Genomic DNA, 23,326 nt, shown 5'->3' with positions numbered 1-23,326 from the left:
TATCATAGCAGTAGTGGTATTAAAAAGGACTGCATACTCTTTTCTCCCTGCTCCTGTCTCATGCTCATGTTATATAGAAAAGGATTATTTCCCCAAATGCCCTGTTTCCAATAATAATAATAATAATAATAATAATAATAATAATAATAATAATAATAATAATAATAATAATAATAATAATAATAATAATGGAAGAAGAAGAAAAAGAAGAAGAAGAAAAATCCCAGTTCTGCAACAACTCCTTTGAAGTGAGTTGTACATACTACTATTACTTACTTCCATGCTGAGAACTTCACCTAACTTTATTTACCTATTGCTCTTTGGTTGATGATAATGCCCTAGGCTCAATACTGCCTTTGAATTTTTTTAAAAATCCACCTTGAGTCAGTTCACCACAAAGCTGAAATTTCAATATCTTCTTAATTAAACAATTTACAATCCATCAATCATAAAGAAGCCATTTCAAAACAGGCATCAGAAAGGATTTTATTCTTCAAACATTAGGTTTAAAAGTGGACTCAGGAACCTCGCTCGAATGCCCTGTGACTACTATGGGGGGAAAAAATCCTTCTCGTAACCACTGATTTTATCTACCTCAGCCAAGGGAAATGTATACTTGCTTGTGTTGTTTTTACTAAAAATGTGCTAAAAAGAGAGATAAATAACAGAAATAGGATTTCATTCCAACAATTACAATATTATAATAAAATCAAGTTTGGACTCATAGTATGCATTGGGTATCAGCAGCAAATTGTACAGGAACAATGAGATAATGAAAATAAACATAAAGAAAGGCAATTGGATCTGTTTGGATTTCCTGTGTCTACTTCAAATCTGACATTTAACCATAATGAAAGGTGATCTACTTCAAATCTGACATTTAACTATTGTTAAAGCTTCTTTGCAAAGAAAACGTTCCTTGCAAAGAAAATCTCTATTGGGTAGTTGGCCAAACTATTGAATCACAATTTTTATCCTCCCCCCCCAAAAAAAATTAATGTCTCTTATTGATTTACCCTTAAAACTAAGCAACTTTTTACTTTCTTCCATGAGGCAAACAAAAATCCAGAAACATAGTAGTAAGTTTAAAATCTTTTTAATTAAGAGAACTAGAATGAATTATACTGGAAGATCTTCATAACAAAGAATTTTGACACGCTAAACAGCACAACATTGTACATACAAGAATGGACAGAGGTATACTGCCATGGGCCACCAATCATATTCTTGGTCAAGTAAAGCACATTTCTTATATATGACCTGTATTCAAAATAATGCATGACCATTTTTCCTGCCATATGTGAAAACCTTAAATCTCTTTTTGGATTCATACATAATGAAAAAGAGAATTATTATTCATATTCTCACCCTTGCCTGGAGCATTGTCTAGTTAGATACCTTCTCAAAAACATTATAAGTACCGGTAGTAACAGATTGATTTAAACCACTTATCACGAAGAGCAGAAGCATTTTATTCATCTGTCACCATAAAAAGAAGACTATGCCCTCAAGGTAGAACGTGACCACGCCTTCAACTTTTTTCTTACATGAGTACCTTCAAAAATTCACCTACATAAAGAATGTCTAATTAAATTGTACAATCCCTTTCAAGCCTGGGTATTTAAAGCATTTGGTGGGATAAGACTGATTTGCAACCCCACATTAGCAACAAATGTTTAATACAATGGGAAATTCAGTATGGACAGGTTTGTGGAACCTCTCTTTCTCCCGCTAAAGAAAGTAGAATGGTATTGTACAACTATGTCTTGAAAGGGCATTTATAAATTTTAAATAATTTTAATAAGCATTTCTGCTTTATCCACAGTAAACTCTGCAGCACAGGTAATCCTTGACTTATGATCACAACTGAGCCCAGAATTTATGTTGCTAAGTGAGATAGTTGTTAAGTGAATTTTGCTCCATTTATGACCTTTCTTGCCACAGTTATTAAGTGAATCACTACAGCTGTTAAGTTAGTAACACGGTTGTTAAGTGAATCTGGCTTCCCCACTGACTTTGCTTGTCAGAAGATTGCAAAAGGGGACCACAAGGCCCCAGGACACTGCAACCTTCCTAAATATGAACCAGTTGCCAAGTGTTCGAATTTTAATCATGTGACCACGGGGATACTACAACGGTTGTAAGTGTGAAAAATGGTCGTAAGTCACTTTTTTCAGTGATGTTGTAACTTCGAATGGTAAATGAACTGTTGTAAGTCGAGGATTACCTGTATTACATATTTCTTTAATTTACGTTTCTATAAAATTCTATAAAAGATGAAAATCTAGGGAGTTTTGTATTCACAAATACTATTTTACAAATTCCAAAGTTTAAATGAAATATGCTGCATTATATCATCAAGACAATTACAAAACCTCATGAAATTGCAATTGTCCACAATCATCCAAAACTGCATCACTAAAACACAGCATCAAAGTATTTTATTTAGTGCAACTGTCCATTGAAAATGAAAGGAAGGTAGTGTGGCAAATGCTTCCTTAACAGGCTTAAGGCATCTATTAATAACATAAATAATTTCCTCTACTCGCCTGCATATATCCCTTTTATCAGGTTGGGAATATTTTTTCCAAAGCTATCATGCCTCTGGTGGCATAATTTCAGTACCTATAGCTCAGAGAATATGGCTCAAAAAGAGGGGACACTCTGGCCTCCAGCACAAGTTCTGATGATGGCGCTTGCATCATGACATCATAATGAAAGAGACATGGCCTGTGTGCCTGATAAGATCACACAAATAATGTAATTTGCAATCAGTTGCCTGATGACACAACCTTGCAGGCACTTATGGAGTGATACTTAATAAAGCTTGTTTTTAGAACTCACTTGTATAGTTTTCTTAATTTTAAAAATGGAATGGGATCTTAAGTCTTTAGTCATTGTTGCTCTTATAGAGGGTAATAATAAATAAAATGCCAGAGTTGTGTTTTAAGATGGGCAGCCATACACATTATAAACAAACAAACAAACATATGTTTACTATGTTCATGAATCTGGAGTTTAGGCATTTCTCTTTGGCATCCTACATCTCACAGTATTAAGTGCAGTTACTTAACACATGCTAAATTCATAACACAATTAGAGTTAAACTAATTGCAATTTATATTGGTTCAGACAGAATATTTAAGCACAATTACTTTTTTTTAAAAAAAATTGTCAGACAATTATTCATTAAAATAAAAACTCATTACACAATGTATTATCCATTTTGCATTTTAATACAATTTCCTAGAAATAGCTCAGGAACAGTAAACAACTGCAATAGTAAACGAAAGTGAGCTAAGTAAGCGTTCTTTTTTATAGTTGTGATACTTTATTCTTCAAATGCTGAAAGAAAATGAGAGGGCAAATAATACAAAATTCTCAAAAGCCTTAGAATAGAATCTAACTCTCAAAGTAAAAGCAATTCCTCAATTTTTTTTACAATATGTGCAAAACACACCCAAAATATTGGCTCTCTTTCTTTCACATTCTCAGTTGTAAATATACCCTGCATTTACATTCAGAATGTTTTTTTAAGGATTTGTTGTTGCTATGTTTTGCTGGTAAAACTATGTTATAGCTTAACTATGTTAAGCTAGTATCAACTTACTTTTCTTTTTATCTGTATTTTAAAGATTCCTTTCTTCTTTGTTTAACATGTTTTCAACCCTTGTTGAGCATTTAAAAAGTGACATACAGTATATTCAATCAGTTTATGTGGGAGCATGATTTTATTCTTATGTGAGAGCATGATTTTATTCTTCCAAGAGCCTTGGTAGTACAGTGGTCTAAAGCACCCTGTTATTAAGAACAGCTGCCTGCAATTTACTGCTGGTTCGAATCTCGCCAAGGCTCAAGGTCGACTCAGCCTTCCATCCTTTCTAAGGTAGGTAAATTGAGGACCCAGTTTGTGGGGGCAATAAGCTGACTTTGTATAAATATACAAAAGAATGAAAGCTATTGCTTAACGCATTGTAAGCCGCCCTGAGTCTCCGGAGAAGGGCGGCATATAAATCTAATTAAAAAAAAATAAAAAAAAAATAAAAAAAAAATTGTGGGTGCTCCATCGCTGGAGACATTTAAGAAGAGACTGGACAGCCACTTGCCTGGAATGGTATAGGATCTCCTGATTGAGCAGGGGGTTGGACTAGAAGACCTTCAAGGTCCCTTCCAACTCTGTTATTTTGCTTTCTGCACAGAATATATTAACACCAATTGCAAAATGTTAGGAACAATGATGAGACAGGAAAGATCATTTCAAGATATAAGTTCTGTTTTAAAAAAAAACATTGATTTTACAATTTGAAAAAAGCATCTTGGTGTTACCATAACAACAGGCACTACTATGTCAAATACTTTTGGAGTTTTTTAGAATAACCTTTTAAACTTCATAAATAATATTCGACCATCTTAACAGATAACTTATAATGTATAACAATACTTATATAACTGCATACAATATGAATGAGGAAGGAAAAAGAGGGCCAAGAAATACTGGCTTGGTTAAAGGTGTTCATGACAGAAGGATTGTATGAACAGGTAAATTGTTGACTTTCAGGTTATAATTTTAATCCTATTATTTTTATAAAATCATATTCTAAATTGAGGTATATTAATGTCATTTATATAGCATCTGAGGAGATGCTATATAATTTATTTTTCCAAAAACAAAGCCCTACTAAAGTGGGGTCCTGGAATTTGGGATTTCATTGAATTATGGAAAAAGTAAGAACAGAAATGTAAGAAAATGCACAAACAAAAGTTGTTCTTCATCTCTGCTAATCCTATAGATATCACTGAACACTGAATGTTATGAAACAAACTTTCAAATACTACTTTATCCCAATGGATGTCCTATTTGATCTTGAGAAAGTTTATACTTTTCTTCTAAGAAAGAAAATAATAATAATCGGAAAAACATTATCTAAAACTGCTACTGATTTAGGTACCCCCCGTGTTTAAAATACTTATGGTACTATAGTGAACCTATTATAGCAACAGCAATAGCACTTATATATGTTACCTAGTGCTTTACAGCACTCTCTGGGTAGTTTATAATGTCAGCATATTATCCCCAACAATCTGGGTCCTCATTTTATTGACCTTGGAATGGTGGAAGACTGAGTCAACCTTGAGCCAGTCAGGGTTGAACTCCTGGTTGTGGGCAGAGTCAGCCTGCAATACTACCTTCTAACCACTGCGCCACATGATGGTTAGCGGGGTTTAAAATAATATCATTATTTATACCCAACATTATGAAATCATAGCTGCCAGTTCTTTAGTTGGTATTGGCCTTCAATATGCATCAAGTTCATCCCACAAACCATCGATGTTGTAATGTATCAGTATAATATATGAAATTATCCCTATCTTTCACTGCTGAGCCACTGCCCTGCACTTTAGGATAATGAGAGAAAATACCATACACAATACTGGAGTTCTTGAAGCATAGTTAAGCATTCTTTTTTTCCCCCTGCCCATTTCTACAATTTCTGTAGAAATAGTTCAGTGGGAGCTGTGTGTTGAGAGAACTGAAGGAGGAAAGGACCCAAACCTGAAAGTAGTGATAATATCTATCATAAAGAATTTGGTAAAACTCTGTATGAAATTAGCCCAAAGACTGCAAAGCCCTGTGCTGATTTTTTTAAAAATAAATATAGATATAGCAAGAGAAGCTAAAACAGTGCTTATAACTGATGCTGGAAAAGCTGTTAGAGTTATGATTTAATTCTTACTTATATACATCTATGGAGATTATCAATCATCCAAGTCATGGTTGTTCCAAAGGTGCTTTTTCCAAAAGGCAACCGAAGAAGCTTCTGGAAGGAAAAGCGAAATATTTTCAAAGATAAAAACCAAGAAAGTCCAGTTGCCTTTTGGAAAAGCACTTTTGGGCCTCACTTCTATACAATTTTTTTACTTGTGATATAATAGATTTTATGACCCTTAACAAAGCAGCAGACAGGTTTAACGAGGCGTAAATTTGCTCAATTTTTTATGTATTAATTTATTATATATAAACTTACAGAACTGCTATGTCTCACTCCTGCACTAAGTTAGCAAAAGAAGAGTTAACACCTTGGCAATCTCTTCACTTGTTAACACCTTGGCAAGTATTTCATAGAGGCAAACATGGAATAGTAATAATACATAACATACTCAACAAAGGAGCCAGATCTTCAGGCAAAGATCTGAACACCTGTGAGAATGAGAGGAGAAAAAAAAATAATAATTTCACCTCACATTAAAGAGGAAATTCCCTATGCAGAAAGGCAAGACAGCTGCAAATTATTCCCATCTAAACCTTGAAGAACATTTTTGTGCTCTGCCTCCTGCAGAAGACTTTTCTGCCCTACTTTGGGAAAGCACTATTATATTTTAATTTTGAAACTCCTGGTACTCAAAAACATTAAATGTCTTCTATCTCTGAAGCATTGGTTCTGAAGGGCTGGATGGGAGAAAAATGAAACCCATCTCAATTAAACCATGAAGTAAGGAGCAAAATAAAAGATGGATCTCAAGGGGATAAAAGAATAATTAAAATAACTCTGTATGACTGAAGCTTATGTACAGCAGTGGCCAAAATTGTGGAAACCTTTTAGGAAAAGTGTATTTTTGAGGTTTGATGGCTAATAACATCACTTTATTTTGGAGTAATACCATAAAATTATATATCAATGGAAAGATAATTTAATCAAGAATGTAATGCAATAACTTTTATGAAGGATTTGCTATTAGAATAGCAGTTATAAAGAAGAAAAGCAAAACACGTAGAAAAAAGAGATATGCAAAAATTATCACGTCAGTTAATACTTAGTTGGATAACCTTTAGCATAAATTACGGCCTTACAACGTCTTCCCATGGAGTGAACCATGTCTTTTAGTTCTACAGCTGTTATAATGTGAAACCAAGATTGAATAATAGCTTCTATTAACTGGGGTTTATTGCTGGGTCGGTTCTGACTAACAAGTTTCTTTAGTCGGCTCCATAGATTTTCAATTGGGTTAAGGTCTGGGCTATTCCCAGGCCATTCCAGCAGTGGAATATGGTTATCTTTCATAAGCAGCAACATGACATGGAGCTGAATCCTGTTGAAATATAAATTCTTCATTTTCTTGGAAAAGATCATGTGCGGAAGGCTTCAGTTTGGGCTCAAGTATTTCATTAATGTATTTTTGGCCATTTATATTCCCATTAATCACACAAATCCTGCCCACACCTTTTGGTGTCATACAACCCCAGATCATAACACTGCTTGGGTGTTTCTCACTACATGTAATGCAATCAGGATGCAAATCTTCTCCGATTCTTCTCCTTACGTATGTTATGCCATCACTACCAAACAGGGAGATCTTGGTCTCATCACTCCAAATAACACTGTCCCATTGTTCCTCTGTCCAGGTAACATGGGTTTTAGCCCAGTTTAGTCTTTTCAACCTTTGTTTGAGAGATAAAAGTGGCTTTTATTGTGGAATTCTAGATTTTAGGCGAAATTCCTGCGGTCTGCACCGAACAGTCCTTGCACTCAACTTCACATTGCATTGCACCATTTCATCTTGTATACACCCAGATGATTTTCTTCTGTCACGGAGGCACAGTCTCTTAATTCTTCTATCATCCCTTGCTGTTGTGCACCTTTTCCTGCCTTTACCAGTGTGGTTTTGTAGTGACTGAGTCTCCTTATACCTCTTTAAAAACTTAGAAATGCCACCTTTGGTTAAGTTTACACCAATTTTTCTTCCAATTTCTTTATAATTGTAGCCTTGTTCACTTAATAATACTATTTTACATCGCTTTCTGAGCGACCAGTCAACTCTTTGCACCATTACTTTAATTTTATTACATTTTACAAGCTCACTAAATGAAAGAACACAAAAAAACCCAACCAACTTGATAGTGACCACATAACACACTGACAAATGTCCTCCTGTCAGCTTCAATACATGACATCAATAACTGAATCCTACTGTGATCTGATTGCCAAATCAAGATAACACCTGATTATCTTGCACTCATGCTCATTGGCTACTATCAGGTGAAGGAAAGCTACCTGATATCAACCTAAGCAAGTTGTGCTTTCTTTTTCTTGTTATTTGGCTATAATGTTTCATAGTATACAGATAATTGAACAAACTTTGTTGCATTACATTCTTGATTAAATTATCTTTCCATTGATATATATTTTTATGGTACTACTTTAAAAAAAAGTGGTGTTATTAGCCATCAAACCTCAAAAATACACTTTTCCCAAAAGGTTTCCATAATTTTGGCCACAACTGTAGAGATACAGGCAACAATTCATCACTGGACAGAGCTTCCTGGCTCAACTTCTAACTTTTACACACTGTCACAAATAAAGAGGCCCACTGAAGTAAGTCAACTTATTTTAGTTTCAGCTCTACACATTATTCAGCTGCCAGAAAAGGAACTCGAGCTGATAAACTGAGGCCTGTAATAACATTTCATTGGTTAATCTATGGTAAATCAAGATTCATAGCACAGATGTAAAAAATCTACAATTTCTTTAGTGTTTCTGTTCTAAGTTTCAAAGTTTATCAACATTCAGGCTTACTTGGGGAGAAAATGAACATAACATGCTGCTACTGCTGCTTTATAAATCCTCTTCTTTATACCATGACAAGCTTCACTCCAAGGAACTGGTGTTCCCCCAGCACTTGTTGCAGGTAAAGTTGGAAGGTCAAATCCCTTAGTGGCTACTTGAATGGCAAGACAAGTCATCAATTGGATTGCCAAATCTCATAGTGGCTACTTGTATGGCAAAACAAGTTAAATTTACATTAATGCCAGTCCTATTGCTGCTCATTTCTGTTTGTTTACATAGTACTTTAAAAACTTTCTCTCACCGTGTGAAGGTAAACCTAGGGAGCTTCTGCCTTGTTGAGAAAGAAAACAGCATCCAGCTCCAAAACTTGAAAATGAGTTCTTTCTTACTGCTACCAACGTTCTTGCTTGTAAGGGAGAAATATGTGCATCATCCATTTGTTATGTATGTTTTCCAGAACAATTGTCAGTATATTATCCAACTATATTAGCACAATTAGTTGTAAAGAGGAATTTTCTTTCATGTAAAGAGAATATCTCCCAAGTCTGACAGCTTTATAAATGCATTAGATTTTTTCCCCCTCTGATGTACAAACTCAAAACATTGGGTATTTTTCCAGGTACAATTGATGACTAGCTCCAAATGAATCTAATCACTGAATATTGTTTCTACAGAGTCGATTAAGATTTAATAAAGAGTGTATACAAATGTTTCTAGGGAACTTTAGACTACATACTACACTGCTTGCCAATGTTTAAAGCTGTTACAACTAGGTATGCAGGCAAGTGCCAGAGAAAATAGAAGTATTAATTGGAATTATTGCAAATGCATTCTTCCTCATAAATTATAACCTCTTTGCTGGCCAAAACTAGATTCAAAATAGAAACGCAAGGGTTTTTAAAGAACCTTTTATGTTGTTTGGTAAAGCTAAAACTGATCAAAACAAGTTTAAATCTATTCACAATCATATTTCAAAGATGTTATTACATAAATAACATTCAAAATTGGCTTGGGACGAATTTAAAAGATGTTTGTTCTAAAAAGACTGTTTAAAATGAAAACACAGATGAAAGGTTTATTTGTTAATGAATACAAATCGTAAAATCTTTTTGCAGATAGTTTTTATGTTCTATAAGAGTGAGGAACTGTAAGGAAAAATAAAAAGACATTAAGAAACACTGTGCAAATCCAAGTTTGAGCCCCAAAGAAAATTTAGAGAAGAGATATCTGTTAAGGTTTTAGACAGACCATCCAAACAGCTGGAAAAAATGTTGTTCTCTGAGGGAAATTTATAATACATTTGACTCATGTTTTTGTGTAATTATGGAAAGAGAGACAGAGAAAGTGCCAAAAAATCACCAATTTATCTGGAAAGTGGAGCTTTTTGAGTTTTCCTTAATTAAAACACAATTGAAGAAAGATAATATTTTAAAACCAACAAGAGACAAATAAATTATTGATTTAATTTTTTTGGGTTAAGAGCTTATTATATTACCTTGCCCAAGATTTCTCAGATTTTGGATATCTTTTTAAAAATTAAAATGTCACATCACTTTTTAAATCACACTACCACATTGAAAGCAGTGAATTCAATAGGTTAGATCTACAAAGATATACTATTTCTAAATTACAGAAATGTATTCTACATTGTGTTACTGTTGCCCTTGGTCTGGAAATTGTTGAGTAGAATATTTGAAGTATCACATATTACACCTCAGTTGAAGCAAACAAAACTAGCTGAACGAGGTGCAATACTAATTTTTGATATTTAAGGCTCTCATAACTCAGAACCAGGATCCTTGACAGACCTTCTTTCCTTATGAAAACAGAGCCACAATTTGCTTTCACGTTGCTACAAGCCAATCACTAGAAGATAGAACAGTAATATATATATCTGTTGATTCAAGAAGCCCCACATGGCAGTGTATAGGAATGTTCAGTATTGCAATAAATAAATTAGAATCATTTTAGTCTTTAAACCCAAAGAAACAGCAAAGTTTCCTTGAGTTTCCTCTGCTCATGAAAAAGTAAAGAGATTGTTCATTGCAGAACAATATACTATCACACCCATCTCAGAGCCCTGATGCTGGAGACCCAATGGTAGGTACAGTCGACAATTATGGCTAAATCAACTTCCTATAATGACATAAAGCTTTACATAAATATTACAATAGCCTTAGACTTTACAAAAATTACGCTAAATACTTGTTAGCTACAAATCAAAAATGTTAATGAGCAATTTCACCTATAGTTTTGATAGGCCAATAAAAATGAAACTATCATAGTTTAGCAGATAAGAATTAACCAGATAAGTCCTGTCCAGAGTCGAGAAACAAAAGCCAATAAAGAAATCTTAAGGGAGGTTCCTAATCAGTCCAAACAATTTAAGCACTAAATCCAGCATTTAATTAATCATAAACCAGAAAAACACAAACATATTCATTATAATTACTGTGCCATAAATTGAGCTCTATTTAGAAAAAGGTCAGATCATGTTGAAAAATTGACAGTGAAACTAAAAGCAAAGAAACATTGTATTATGTACTATGAACATAAACCCTTCTCAAGCGTATAGCAACTTTATCTTGGCAAGCAAGAAACTCAGTATTCCAATTTTAGGAGATAAAAATAGCATTCTATTATTCTATTTTATTCTAGTATTCTATTAACAATTTGTCTCCCCTCCCACAAAAGACGGAAATAAATAATGATTATAAAAATGAAGTAATCAGAAGAAAAGCAATACTTTAGTTAACCCTTTGAAATTCTACAAATTTTTATAGTCACAGCCATATTTCTGCTATATTTAACTTTTATAAAAATTGCCTCAGAAAACTACAGCAAAATCATGACAATAACCGCATTCTTGGAATTATAAATGTATTCAGACTCCTGACTTCCTAATCCTTCCACAAGGAGCAATGTTATCTACACATTTCATCATGATAATTTCTATATTTTAAACAATCAAAATTTAAACCAGCCAAAAAGAAAGGAAGTACTACATCTACTTATCTAACATTTAGAAGGTTTAAGCTGCTAACTTTGGTCTTTTACTCCTACCATTTTCAAAGATTCAAATTGCTAGAGCAATTTGTTTATTTTCAAGAACAACAATGGAAGAATCAGATTTCAAGTCTGAGATTCAAATTTGGGTCCAGAATTTGAATCAGGAGATCTCTGAATCAATCCAATGTGAAGCAGGCTGTTTTCCAAACTGGGATCAGTATACACATGTATTAACTAATTTTACAAAAATATGTGGAAAATAAAATGTCATTAATTCCTAAGCATGAGTGCAATTTTTTCTTTGAACATAATCCGAAGCCACAAGGCATCATATAATTAGGTCTGCTGCGTCACCATCTTCATTGCAGACTTATATAAGTTTTACAAATATAGTAGTTACTTTGAGGATATAGAAAAGATAAACATTTATCCAATTATAGATATTCTAATGATCTGTGAAAGTGTGTGTTTTTCTATGTTCGTGTCTGCAAAGATTTGGCACACGTATATAAGTAATACCAAAGTCCAGTTGGCTGAACTATCCAACTAGCCAAACTGAAGCAACGGGAAATCTGATATCTTGGAACAAGAAATTAAACTAATGTGGATAATATGCCCATAATAATAGAAGAATGTCTCTACTATTTAACATAAATCTCTACTAGGTATTATTCTGCATACATAAGTAATCCAAGTTGCCATCAACTTGAATTGTTTACTAGTTTTCATTCTCCCACTTACTATTGACTTCTCTACAATTACTATGAACTGTTATACATATTAACCCCTGCCAGGTAACATTGAAAGCATTCTGTCTCATATCCAGTTCATGAGTCTTTATGCCTCCAGATATTTCACAATATAAAGTGACAAAAATATTGTCCTAAATCAGAAAGTTCACATTAACTATTACAGAAAGATTTACATGACAGTGAGAAGCCTTGTGACATTAATAAGAACATTTGGGAAAAAGTCATTTTTCATCCAATGAATTGGATATGTATATGTATCAGAATCCATTTACAGGTTGATGCTTGAAATACTGCCAAGCCTTGTTGTGCAAGATGGATGAAAATGCCTCGGTACTTGACTGTTTTGAAACTCATCGAATTTGGTATTTGATGTTTTTTCATCAGAAAATTTGTCCTGGTACTCATCATTTATTTGGTACCTGATGCACAAGGTACAACTTGTTGGTGTTGGTTGCCTCGTGACTCGCTACCCTTTCCAGCCGAAACAAAGAGTCACACGTTAGTAACACAGTAGTTCTTGCCCTGTGCACAACCCTTTGCAGTCTTATCTTCTGTGGTCATTTTGTCTATTTTTGCACTTTTTTCTCATCATTACAGATAAAGTGAAGTTTTTAATTTATTTAATCTAAATACCATATTTTTCGAAGTATAAGACACACTTCCCCCCCCTAAAAGGAGGTGAAAATTTAGGTGGGTCTTATATACCGAATGTAGCCCCACCCACCCACTGGCCCCCACCCTTTGGCTTCTGCCTCCCAGCAGTTTACCTCCTTGCAGCAAGCAGCAAGAAGAAACAGCTCCTTTCAGCTTCAGCACAGCTTAATTAGCACAAGTTGATTGGATCGGCCTCCCGACTCTCAGCTGTTTCGCTCTCAGCTGTTTTCCATGGGCCTCTACTGCTTGCTGCAAGGAGGTAAATTGCTGGAGCAGATTTTTTTTTTCTTTGTGCTAATCAAGCTATGCTGAAAACGAAAATGAAAGTAAAGCAGGCTGTTTGCTGCAAAGAGGCAAAATTGCTGGGAGGCAGAGGCAGGTTTCTTTTTCTTGTTTTCCTCACCAAAAAAGGTAGGTGCGTCTTATAGTCCAGTGTGTTTTATACTCCAAAAAATACGGTATTTATTAATTTTTAGCTTTATTTCTCATGTAAAGAAATACATTTTTACATATTGCCTTAAAATGTTCATTATCTTTAGTTTGGGAGTGCATTAAATTTATTTACATTATTCCTTATGGGAAAAATTTATTTGGTACTTATAATTTTTGGTACTGGTTGCACCTCCCAGAAGCAATTAATGACAAATATCACAGTACCACTATAAAGGTAATATAGATTAACAACGCACACATTAATTTATAATCTACTACTGACATATTTAGTTATATTTTGTGTCATGCCATATGCCTAGCTACATTCAAAAATTGGTCAAGACATCCCAGTTCACATTTACATCAAGAATACATGTGAATATATATGTATGGGAAGTCATTCACACAAAATTACACTTTCAAACATTTTAGGAGCTGAGTTGTATTCGTTTATTGTATCAAAACTCAAAAAGTTTTTCTTGTACTCAAATAATTAAAAAGGTGCTTCTTTCTTTTTAACATTGTTTTTGAATTTCCAGGAAAAGGTCTGCAAACTTTAGAAAAATAATACATATTTCAGAATAACTGCTCCATCTTCTCTGCACACTATTCTCCAAGGCTTCATAAAAACAAGTATTTCAAGTTTAAAAATGTGGTTTCTTACAACAATTTCATGGAACTTCATGCTTTCTAGTGGGAAGGGAAAACAGCTTGAAACATTAAACCACCTTGACAGAAATATGAAATTCTCCAAGTGGCAATAGGAGATCATTATTTAATTCATATAGTTTGCTGTTGACTTTGGAAAATCATAGTAGAATGCAAACCAAGTGTAGATAATAACATTGGGTTGTCATGTAGGAATGTTGCTTTCTGGTGACTATATTGATGCAATATCCTCAAATAAACCTATTTTGAAAAATATTTTTAAATATTTGTGGAAAACTTAATATTTCGTAAACAAGACAAACTTTTTCATGGGAAGGCCACCGAGCAAAGAATTACATAATGGGCAAAGTAATAACAATGTTTTAAATTAATGTTTGTCCAAGTACTAAGGCTTTCCATTAGGCATTGAATTAATTCACACATACACACCAGTGGTGAAATCTGAACCGGTTTGCCACCGGTTTGCTGGCCATGCATGCACAGTACGTGCCAAAAGGAGGCTTAGGAAGGTAAGTAGAACAGTGAGGTGGGGAATCAGCTGTGCTGTGCGATTAAGATTCACTAGAAAGCAGGATTTCCTGCTTTCTAACAATTTTAAATCGTGCGGCACAGCTGATTGTCAGAAATACCGGTTCACAGGAACCGGTAGCTTTTTTTTTTACTACCGGTTCGCCCGAACTGGTAGTTTTTATCACTGCTGGTTTGCCAGAATTTGTTGTGGCCCGCCAGCGGCATGCACGGATTGTTGCTGATCCTGACGAGGAGGCTGGTGTGGTGCTGCGCCAGCAGCCTGTGCAGCTGGCGCTTCAGTCGGATTGTGGGGAGGCTGAAGAAGATGTGGTGCCAGAGGCAGGGATTTTGTCAGGGCCTTCAGAACCTCCAGAGGCTCCTTTAAGTGAAGAGGATGAAGAGGAGGAGCCTCTTCTCAATGCACAGGCACGCAGAGCTGCCAAAAGGCAGGAGTGGTTCCTCAGGAGGAAGTCTCCTCAAGAGTAAGGCTTGGGGCTAATTGGCCATGCCCTTAGCCTATTTAAGAAAGAACGCAGCTTGTAACAAGCTGCAGGAAACAACTTTAGTTCGCTAATCATTGCGATTTCTCTGCAACCTTGCTTCTGGGCTTTCTGCCAACTCCAGTAAGACTCTGACTATCTTATCTGTGGAATTCTGGCAGGCTGTTAAGAATGCTTATTAACAGCCGGCATTTGCTACAACTGCGTTATTTGAGTAAACTAAGTTTTTTTAAAAAAATTTGATTTATATGCCGCCCTTCTCCGGAGACTCAGGGCGGCTTACAATGTGCTCAGCAATAGCCTTCATCCTTTTGTATATTTATACAAAGTCAGCTTATTGCCCCCACAACTGGGTTCTCAAGTTTTGTGTATGCTGTGTTCTTTGGGATCCGTAGTTGGGGCAGAATAGAACTTGTGCAAACCAGTAGCATTTCACCACTGATACACACACACGTGTGTGTCTGTATTTTCTCCATTTAAATAGGAAGTGTAACAGTATTGATTCATGAAGACTATCATTATGTTAAAAGGTTGGACCCAGTGGTGGGTTGCCCCCGGTTCGCACCGGTTCTATAGAACTGGTATTAAAACGGGCAGGAGGCTCCGCCCACTGACCCCAATGTCATCAAAACGCTTCTGTGCATGCGCAAAAGAGCATGCGGCCCTGCTGCTAACTGGTAGTAAAGGTATGTAGAACCTACCCCTGGTTGGACCTAATGTATATTGCAAAAACAGGAAAAAAAATCAGAAAGGATTCCTATATCTGGAAATAAAATGAGATACTGAGATGAATTATCAAGTTGTATAATTATCATAATACATCACTTTTTCCAACACATTTTCCAGATGTTTTAGGACTTCAACTCTCTAAATTGCTATGCTGGGTGGAAATTCTAAGAATTATTTTCCTAAAATATCCAGGGGACACTGTGCCCTGCGGGCAGCACAATTTAAAGCTAAGGATAAATTAACTACTTAAACTCAGTTTTTATCAGTAATTTCTTTGAAACAAAGAGAAGATGGGTAAACTGTTCGGTATTCCTCATCTCTTTTTATCAAGCTAGCGGGAGCATGTTGCCTTATTTACAAAACTTTGTGTCAATGATTCAACCAATGATATTGCCTGTTGCAGCTGTCATGAGACAGCTGTTCTTTCTGCTTACCCAGTCATTTTCTTTACTTGTCACTTTATTAGTCATTCATTCCAATCTGAAAATACTTTTTTTTATAATGACTGCTCACTACAGTGATCACTCTAGCCTAGAGATCAAAATAATAGTGCTGTAACATCAGGTGATATACATTTAATTGTATTTAATTGACAATGGTTCCAAGAGAGAAGTCTTAACTGGGATGGAAATTGGCATTTACTGTGGCAATTCTTTTTGTGAGAGGAATATATCATGTGCAAACCATTTGCAAACATTGCAACTACGCTTAAAGGCACGAACATATCAATAAGTGGTTCCTAGATGGAATTATCTTTTCTTCAGAGTGTTTTCAGGTCTGAAATTACAAGGGACTAAAGTTATTGTAGCACCTTAAGTTAGTTAACTTATTAAATGTGCAGAGTAGGCCAATCTGAATAGAGCAAATTAGTGGAAGTTATGGATTTAGAGAAATCCATAACTTTAGAACGTTTCTTGAATCTGTGTGGGTTATCATATGAAATAACAGTTTATCATATGAAAACAGTATTTACGGTAAATCATGCAGCATTTTAAAGGCAAATAAATTGTGTCATGCTAAATATGGTTTGAAGGAAAATTATCAATGGAGAACAACTGACAAAGAATCTAGCCAATAGCAGAAAGTCATAATTTCCTGCCCACCGACCTTTTATGAAGATCTGAATCTTCTTCAATGTTCAAGCAGGATTTGTAGATGGAAAATCTGTTTAAACAGGAAGAAAGGCTAAAAGAGAGAGAGAAAGAGAGAGAAAGAGAGATGGACTATACGGAGTTAATTTTCTACTACACTTTTAATGACATTTTCTGGTAGAATTTACTTTGGAAGTTATTTCCGATGGCAGGAACATAACAGCATTATAAGTACAGTTCAAACTAACTGAGAAGGAATAATATACTAGTATCAGTTGTATCAGGAGCAGATGCTGGATGACTTCTTAAACATTTTGGACCCTTATTTATGTAGGAGTACCAGACTGTCAATACATTAATAGCCAATGAGGGCTTTTTTCGTATGATGCCCAAACTATGGAAAACTCCCCCAAGGAAAGATAAAAACTTATTAAAATTGTTATTCACATCTGTAATATTTTAGCTGATTGAACGCTTTCTATGTTGCATGTTTTATTTCTTGAAATTGCATTATATTAAGAAGGTAAAATTTTGTATTTAACCAATGCCATGGAATATACTTTTAATTATACAACATTTGAAAGCAACTGAGCAATATCTGGGAAAGTGACACAAGTTAAGAAAGAATAAAATAAAAAATAAGAGATATTGCATCATTGAAATTAAGTACGAGAAGGTGCATTATGCAAAAACAATTTTGAGTTGGTTTTTTTTAACGATAATTCTGAAACTCAAGCAGGAACTAGATGTTTTCTGAAAAACCCAAGTGCCAACTAATGCAGCAGCCTTGTGTAAGGTTCAAAGCTATTACTTTATGCCCTAAGGAGTCCATTCTGCCAGTCATTAATAGAGAATGGCAAACAAGAGGTAGAAAGTTTAGAATGCTGAAAAGCGTCATGAATAATTAATCTGTTCTAAGCATTTGCAGAAACACATGAAAGAATGAGACACATGACTACATTGTTCTTATTGGCAGAATATTTTCCTTACTTGTAGAATATTTCAAGTAATATGTATTGATAGCTCCAATAATATAGAAAGACAGCTTTACTTAAATATTTCAAAATATGTAATTTTGTATAAATTATCATAAACAAACAAACAAACAAACAAAAAAACAATCAGAGGAATACCCATGAGATCACTAACACAGCACTCCAGGGGTGGGTTTCAAATTTTTTACTACTGGTTCTGTGGGCATGGCTTGGTGGGCGTGGTGTGGCTTGGTGGGTGTGGCTTAGTGGAGTGGCAGGGGAAGGATACTTTAAAATCTCCATTTCCTCCCGATCAGCTGGGACTTGGGAAGCAGAGAATAGATGGGGGCGGGGCCAGTCAGAATTCCCACTACCGGTTCTCCAGAACTGGTCCGAACCTGCTGAAACCCACCTCTGCAGCACTCCCACACATACAAAAGTATGGATCTGGAATGTAGATGTCATCCAGAATGTAGATGGCATTTTTGTCATAATAAAGAACTTTAGAGAAGACACATGAAACAATCAACAACTTCTTCAAAGGTATAATTCATAAGGGAAGAAGAAAATGGCAACATACTATCCTTCCTGAATAAGCACCTCACCAGGGGAAAAAAAGGACAAATTGGAAATGCAAGTCTATCAAAAAACAACCCAGAAAACAACCAAGTGCTCTATTATCACAGTAACAACCCACCTTCCCAAAAAAGGAGGTGTGTAAGAACATTATTTAGATGAGAAAAAAATGTACTGCAGCAACCCAGCACACCAGAAAAGGAAAATAGACTGCCTATACATTTTCCTACAAAATGGATACCTACACAAATTTATCAAAAAGTGCCAATCAACACAAGTTATTTCACAGTTGTAAGAAAGATTTTATTATCAAAAGTGTTTTAAGAGAATAAATCAAAATTACTAATTAAGTCTTGGGGATCCTGACAAATGTTATGCTTATTATACAGATGTATTTATAACTGTAGGGTAGGGGATCCAAGTAATAACGGTGATTAGAAAACTGGAAAATCTCATGAGTAACACAAGTAGAGTATTTTGCTAAACGTGACTCTATGCTACCTATACATTCTCTAAATCAAATCAAATTATCAAATAAAAATCAAGACAAATTGTAAAATATTCCTCCTTCCAAAAAAACATTGAAATGTTAAAAGTGGCCATCTTTTTAAAAAAATCCTACTGTAAGATTTAGCGGACAAAAGCCTACTTTCATGGATACATAAAGGTTAACATCACCTGGCACTCATGGTTGTTGAAAACAATATTCATTCTTAAATTTAAAAAAGACTCTTTTTCATTTTGGCAAACTGCGGTAATCTTGTTAAGACTTCATATTTCCTTATAGATTGGATGTCACAAAAAGTAAATATAATTGTTGGAAAGCACTCTGCATTTTCTCGGCTGTCTCAAAGATTCTTTACTGCATAGACAAAAATTGTGAAATATTTCTTCAAGCAGCTTAGAATAAAACTGTATAATGCTTATCATTGTCAGCAGTTGTAAATTTCATAATAACACAGGCTATGCAAACAGTTCGCATATGTCATGAACTGCCTGGAACAATCCTCATCTATGCATTTATATAAGAGAAGCATGGGATGAGATCAGGGGGTTGTACTTACCTTTACTACCAGTTCACAATGGCTCTTCTGCGCATGCACAGAAGCATTTTGATGACGTTGGGGTCGGTGGGCGGAGCCTCCCGCCGGTTTTACTACCAGTTCTATAGAACCGGTGCAAACCGGGGGCAACCCACCACTGGATGAGATTCTTGCTCAGTGAAATCCCATCACAGAACTCCTGGCCAAACCAATTCCCATCCGTCTAATTCTTTGTTCTGGATTAACGACCTGATAAAGTTGCACGCCCTCAGGCTTATGAAAACAATGGCAAGTTGAAAGTCAAAGAATGGCAAGACAGAGGAAGCCTTGAAGAAATGGTGCCATGGGGATACTCATCTAATCAGGAGCTAGGAGATCCTCCAGAGTTGAACTGTATCCTGATTTTGACTTGGGTATGGACCATGATGTTTTCTGAATGACAAGTTCTGACTCAAGTCTATTCATAGTTTTTCATTCAGAAAACATCATGGTCCATGCCCAAGTCAAAATCAAGATGCAGATCTACTCTGGAGAATCAGTGTCAACACTAACTTTCCTTATAGTTTGAATTATAATCTGTTTTCGTAACCGTCTTTCTAGATACCGTGTTTTTTGGAGTATAAAATGCACCAGAGTATAAGATGCAGCTTAGTTTTGGGGAGGAAAATAAGGGAAAAAAATCTGCCTACCAAGTATTCATCTGGCTAGCCTTAGTCTGGTCAGCTTCAGCACATTAGTGTGCTGGTTTTTTATCCCCTGCTTGGGGATAAAAAACAGCTTCTAAAGCACAGCTGAGAGGAAGCAGCAATGAGAAAAGCAGGCAAAGCACGGGTAGATCGCTTCACTCGGCTGGCACCTAGTTAGGGCTGAAAAAAAGCTTCTAAAGAACAGCTGAGAGTCTGAGCAAAGCATGAAGATCGCTTCACTCGCTAGCACCTCGTTAAAGCACAGCGGAGAGTCGAGGGAGCAGGCAAAGCTGGGAAGATCGCTTCACTCGCTAGCGCCTCGTTAGGGCTGAAAAAATGCTTTGAAAAAACTAGGTTCAGAGTCTAAAACACACCCAAATTTTCAGCCCCTTTTAAGGGGAAAAAAGGTGCGTCTTATACTCCGAAAAATATGGTAATTGATTTTTGCTGATGCATATATTATACTTGCTGATCAGCCACTAAAACCTGACCCTTGTAATCAGCTGGTATAGCTTGAATACAGGACTGTTACTCAATCATGCATTTTCTTGCTGATTCTATTTCTAAAGTACAAGTGTGAATAATTCAACTCTAAACTATTTGTTTTTTACTTGAAATGTTGTTGCCAATACTTATTGTTAATTAAGACTCTATGAAGAACCGATTACCAATGAAACTCAATTATTTGTTCTGTATTCTTTATTTTATGAATACAGTTAAAATGTTATCAAACTAAGCTCAGTCCTGAGCCACTTCTAGCCCATGAGAAAATCCCATTTTCTTTATGTTGAAAATGCTCCAATTCCTTGAGAAGAGTTTACGTTCATCTAAATCCACTATGGATTTACACGATGGAAAACGCATGGTAAAGATTATTTCACTATCAAACAGGGATAAGAATTTTGTGCATGTTTGGCAAACTGAAGCTGTCATCAATTGTTATTAGTATTGCTGAAAAATTAAAACACAAGTTACTTTCTCCGGAAGCTACAAAAGAGATTAGTAAAGTTATCAGGCTACCTCTGCCTTATGGAGTTGACTAACCCAATTCTTAAAGAAGTTGCAGCTTATGTGCAAACTTGTAGAACCTGAAAAAAGATAGCCTGCTTTGATTATAAGAATTTGGTGCTGGTCTGAAAGTGCCAATACACGCACACCTACTATGTAATGAGTTTAATGGCTCTTATTCAGCCAAATTAGTACGCCCTTCACATGTACCCTCATCCTGAGTACCCTCATCACATGAAGATGAGAATCTTCTAACCCTGGAGATTCTCCAGAGTCCTGATTTGTGTCAAAGCTTCCTTGCATCAATAAGGGTACTGCTAACATGCATAAAACTAGATTGCAAAGCATAAAAACACTGTATATACTCATTCCTGATCAGTGCATTAATTTCTATATGCTATAAAAACTTTGCTATTTGTTAAAAAAAATTTTTTTTTAATTTGATTTATATGCCGCCCTTCTCCAGAGACTCAGGGCAGCTTACAATGCATTAAGCAATAGCCTTCATACTTTTGTTTATTTTTATACAAAGTCAGCTTATCGCCCCCACAAACTGGGTCCTCAATTTACCTACCTTAGAAAGCATGGAAGGCTGAGTCAACTTTGAGCCTGGGGAGATTCGAACTTGCAGTAATTGCAGGCAGCTGAATGTTAATAACAGGCTATTAGTCTGCTGCGCCACCAGGCTCTTCTTATCCATATTATAGTAAAAGTCGTCAAACAATACTAGATGGGTTTATTCCTAAAATCACAGCTTTGATACTGCAGTTCAGGCCACAAATAACAGAGTTGTTTGTAGCTGCTTCAAACCAAATGGTTTATTTTGTTCTCTAGTAACAGTGAAATAAAATGTTTTATCATCAATTTATTTTATGGAAAATTTATTTTTAATATGACTCATGGTGAAGAGATATCAGAACAATAATTTCATTTATACATAAAATTGAAGACAAATCTTCACTAATGCCTTTTTCACTAATTCACTATATCCAACCACACTTAATTTTATAATTTACTGTAAATCAAAAACACAAAGCAGATGTGCCTTTAAAATTATACTATTATATACCCAAGAAACATTATCAAACAAGACTATTTTAAATACAATATTCTTATTCTGTATATCATGAATATTTATACCACAGGGTTTTTTTTACTAAAAGGTGTAGAAAAGAGTATGATAAGTTTAAAAGGCAACCTCTACAGAGGCTTTTCATCATATTATTCAATTTTTTGACAAATTCTCTTAAATTTGATATCAGCAACATGGTATATCAGATAGCTGGAAGTCCTGCGAATAAATATCTGTTCTTTCCTATCTCTAGAATGAAAGTAATACAGTGAAAGAAAATCAGCTTTCTCCTTTGTAAATTAAATTAGGTAAGGTAAAGATTCCCCCGCACATACGTGCTAGTTATTTCAGGCTCTGGGGCAGTGCTCATCTCCATGTCTAAGACGAGGAGCCAGCACTGTCCGAATATGTCTCCGTGGTCATGTGACCAGCATGACTAAATGCCGAAGGTGCAGGGAGCGCTGTTACCTTCCCACCAAAGCGGTATCTATTTTTCTACTTGCATTTTTTACGTGCTTTTGAACTGCTAGGTTAGCAAAAGCTGGGACAAGTAACGGGAGCTCACTCCTTTACACAGCGCTAGGGATTCAACCTTCTGATTGACAAGCTCAGTGTCTTAGCCACTGAGCCACTGCATCCCCTTAAATTAAATTAGGCAGTGGCAAATCAAAATGTTCAATTAAAACAAATGAGCAGAAAGAAGTTAAAAGACTTGCATTTGCTTTAGACCCAATGCCTAATCATTTGTAAAGACTAATGTCTTCCCATCATATGGGTTGCTCAGAAACAAAAGGAGATGCCTATTACTGGACACTTATTCAGGATCATTATTGCACATTAAATTTATATACCTGGTTCTTCATTTTTAATTTACACAGACCTTGAAGGGCATATGCTGTTACTCAGTATCTCTTAATGACAAGTACCAAGGTTAATATTACTATTTAGAATCATTGCTAATTACTCCTTTTTCTATGTATTTCAGATCGATTTAAGTTGCTAGAATGTATTTTTTCTAAAAAAAAACAAACACCTTGTGGTACATTTTAACTGTTTG

General features: G+C 35.3%; 1 protein-coding gene across 2 annotated transcripts in view; it reads right to left on the bottom strand.

The window, feature by feature from the left end:
* The window catches only part of ARL15 (ARF like GTPase 15), a 165,870-nt gene that overhangs the window by 14,996 nt on the left and 127,548 nt on the right, over window positions 1-23,326 (bottom strand). Inside the window, exon 5 of one of the 2 annotated variants that reach the window (XM_070935892.1) lies at window positions 16,927-17,004. The exons of the other annotated variant lie outside the window; for it this stretch is intronic. Within the exon in view, the coding sequence (XP_070791993.1) occupies window positions 16,951-17,004 (54 nt within the window). The 3' untranslated portion in view covers window positions 16,927-16,950. The remainder of the gene's footprint in view (window positions 1-16,926; window positions 17,005-23,326) is intronic. 2 annotated transcript variants of the gene reach the window in all.

The sequence above is a fragment of the Pituophis catenifer genome, unplaced genomic scaffold, assembly GCF_029215685.1.
Source record: "Pituophis catenifer annectens isolate HBS135680 unplaced genomic scaffold, rPitCat1.0.hap2 SCAF_2, whole genome shotgun sequence".
Lineage (NCBI taxonomy): Eukaryota > Metazoa > Chordata > Lepidosauria > Squamata > Colubridae > Pituophis > Pituophis catenifer.
Note: the sequence above shows the minus strand (reverse complement) of the source record. Positions and strands in the feature narration are given on the sequence as shown.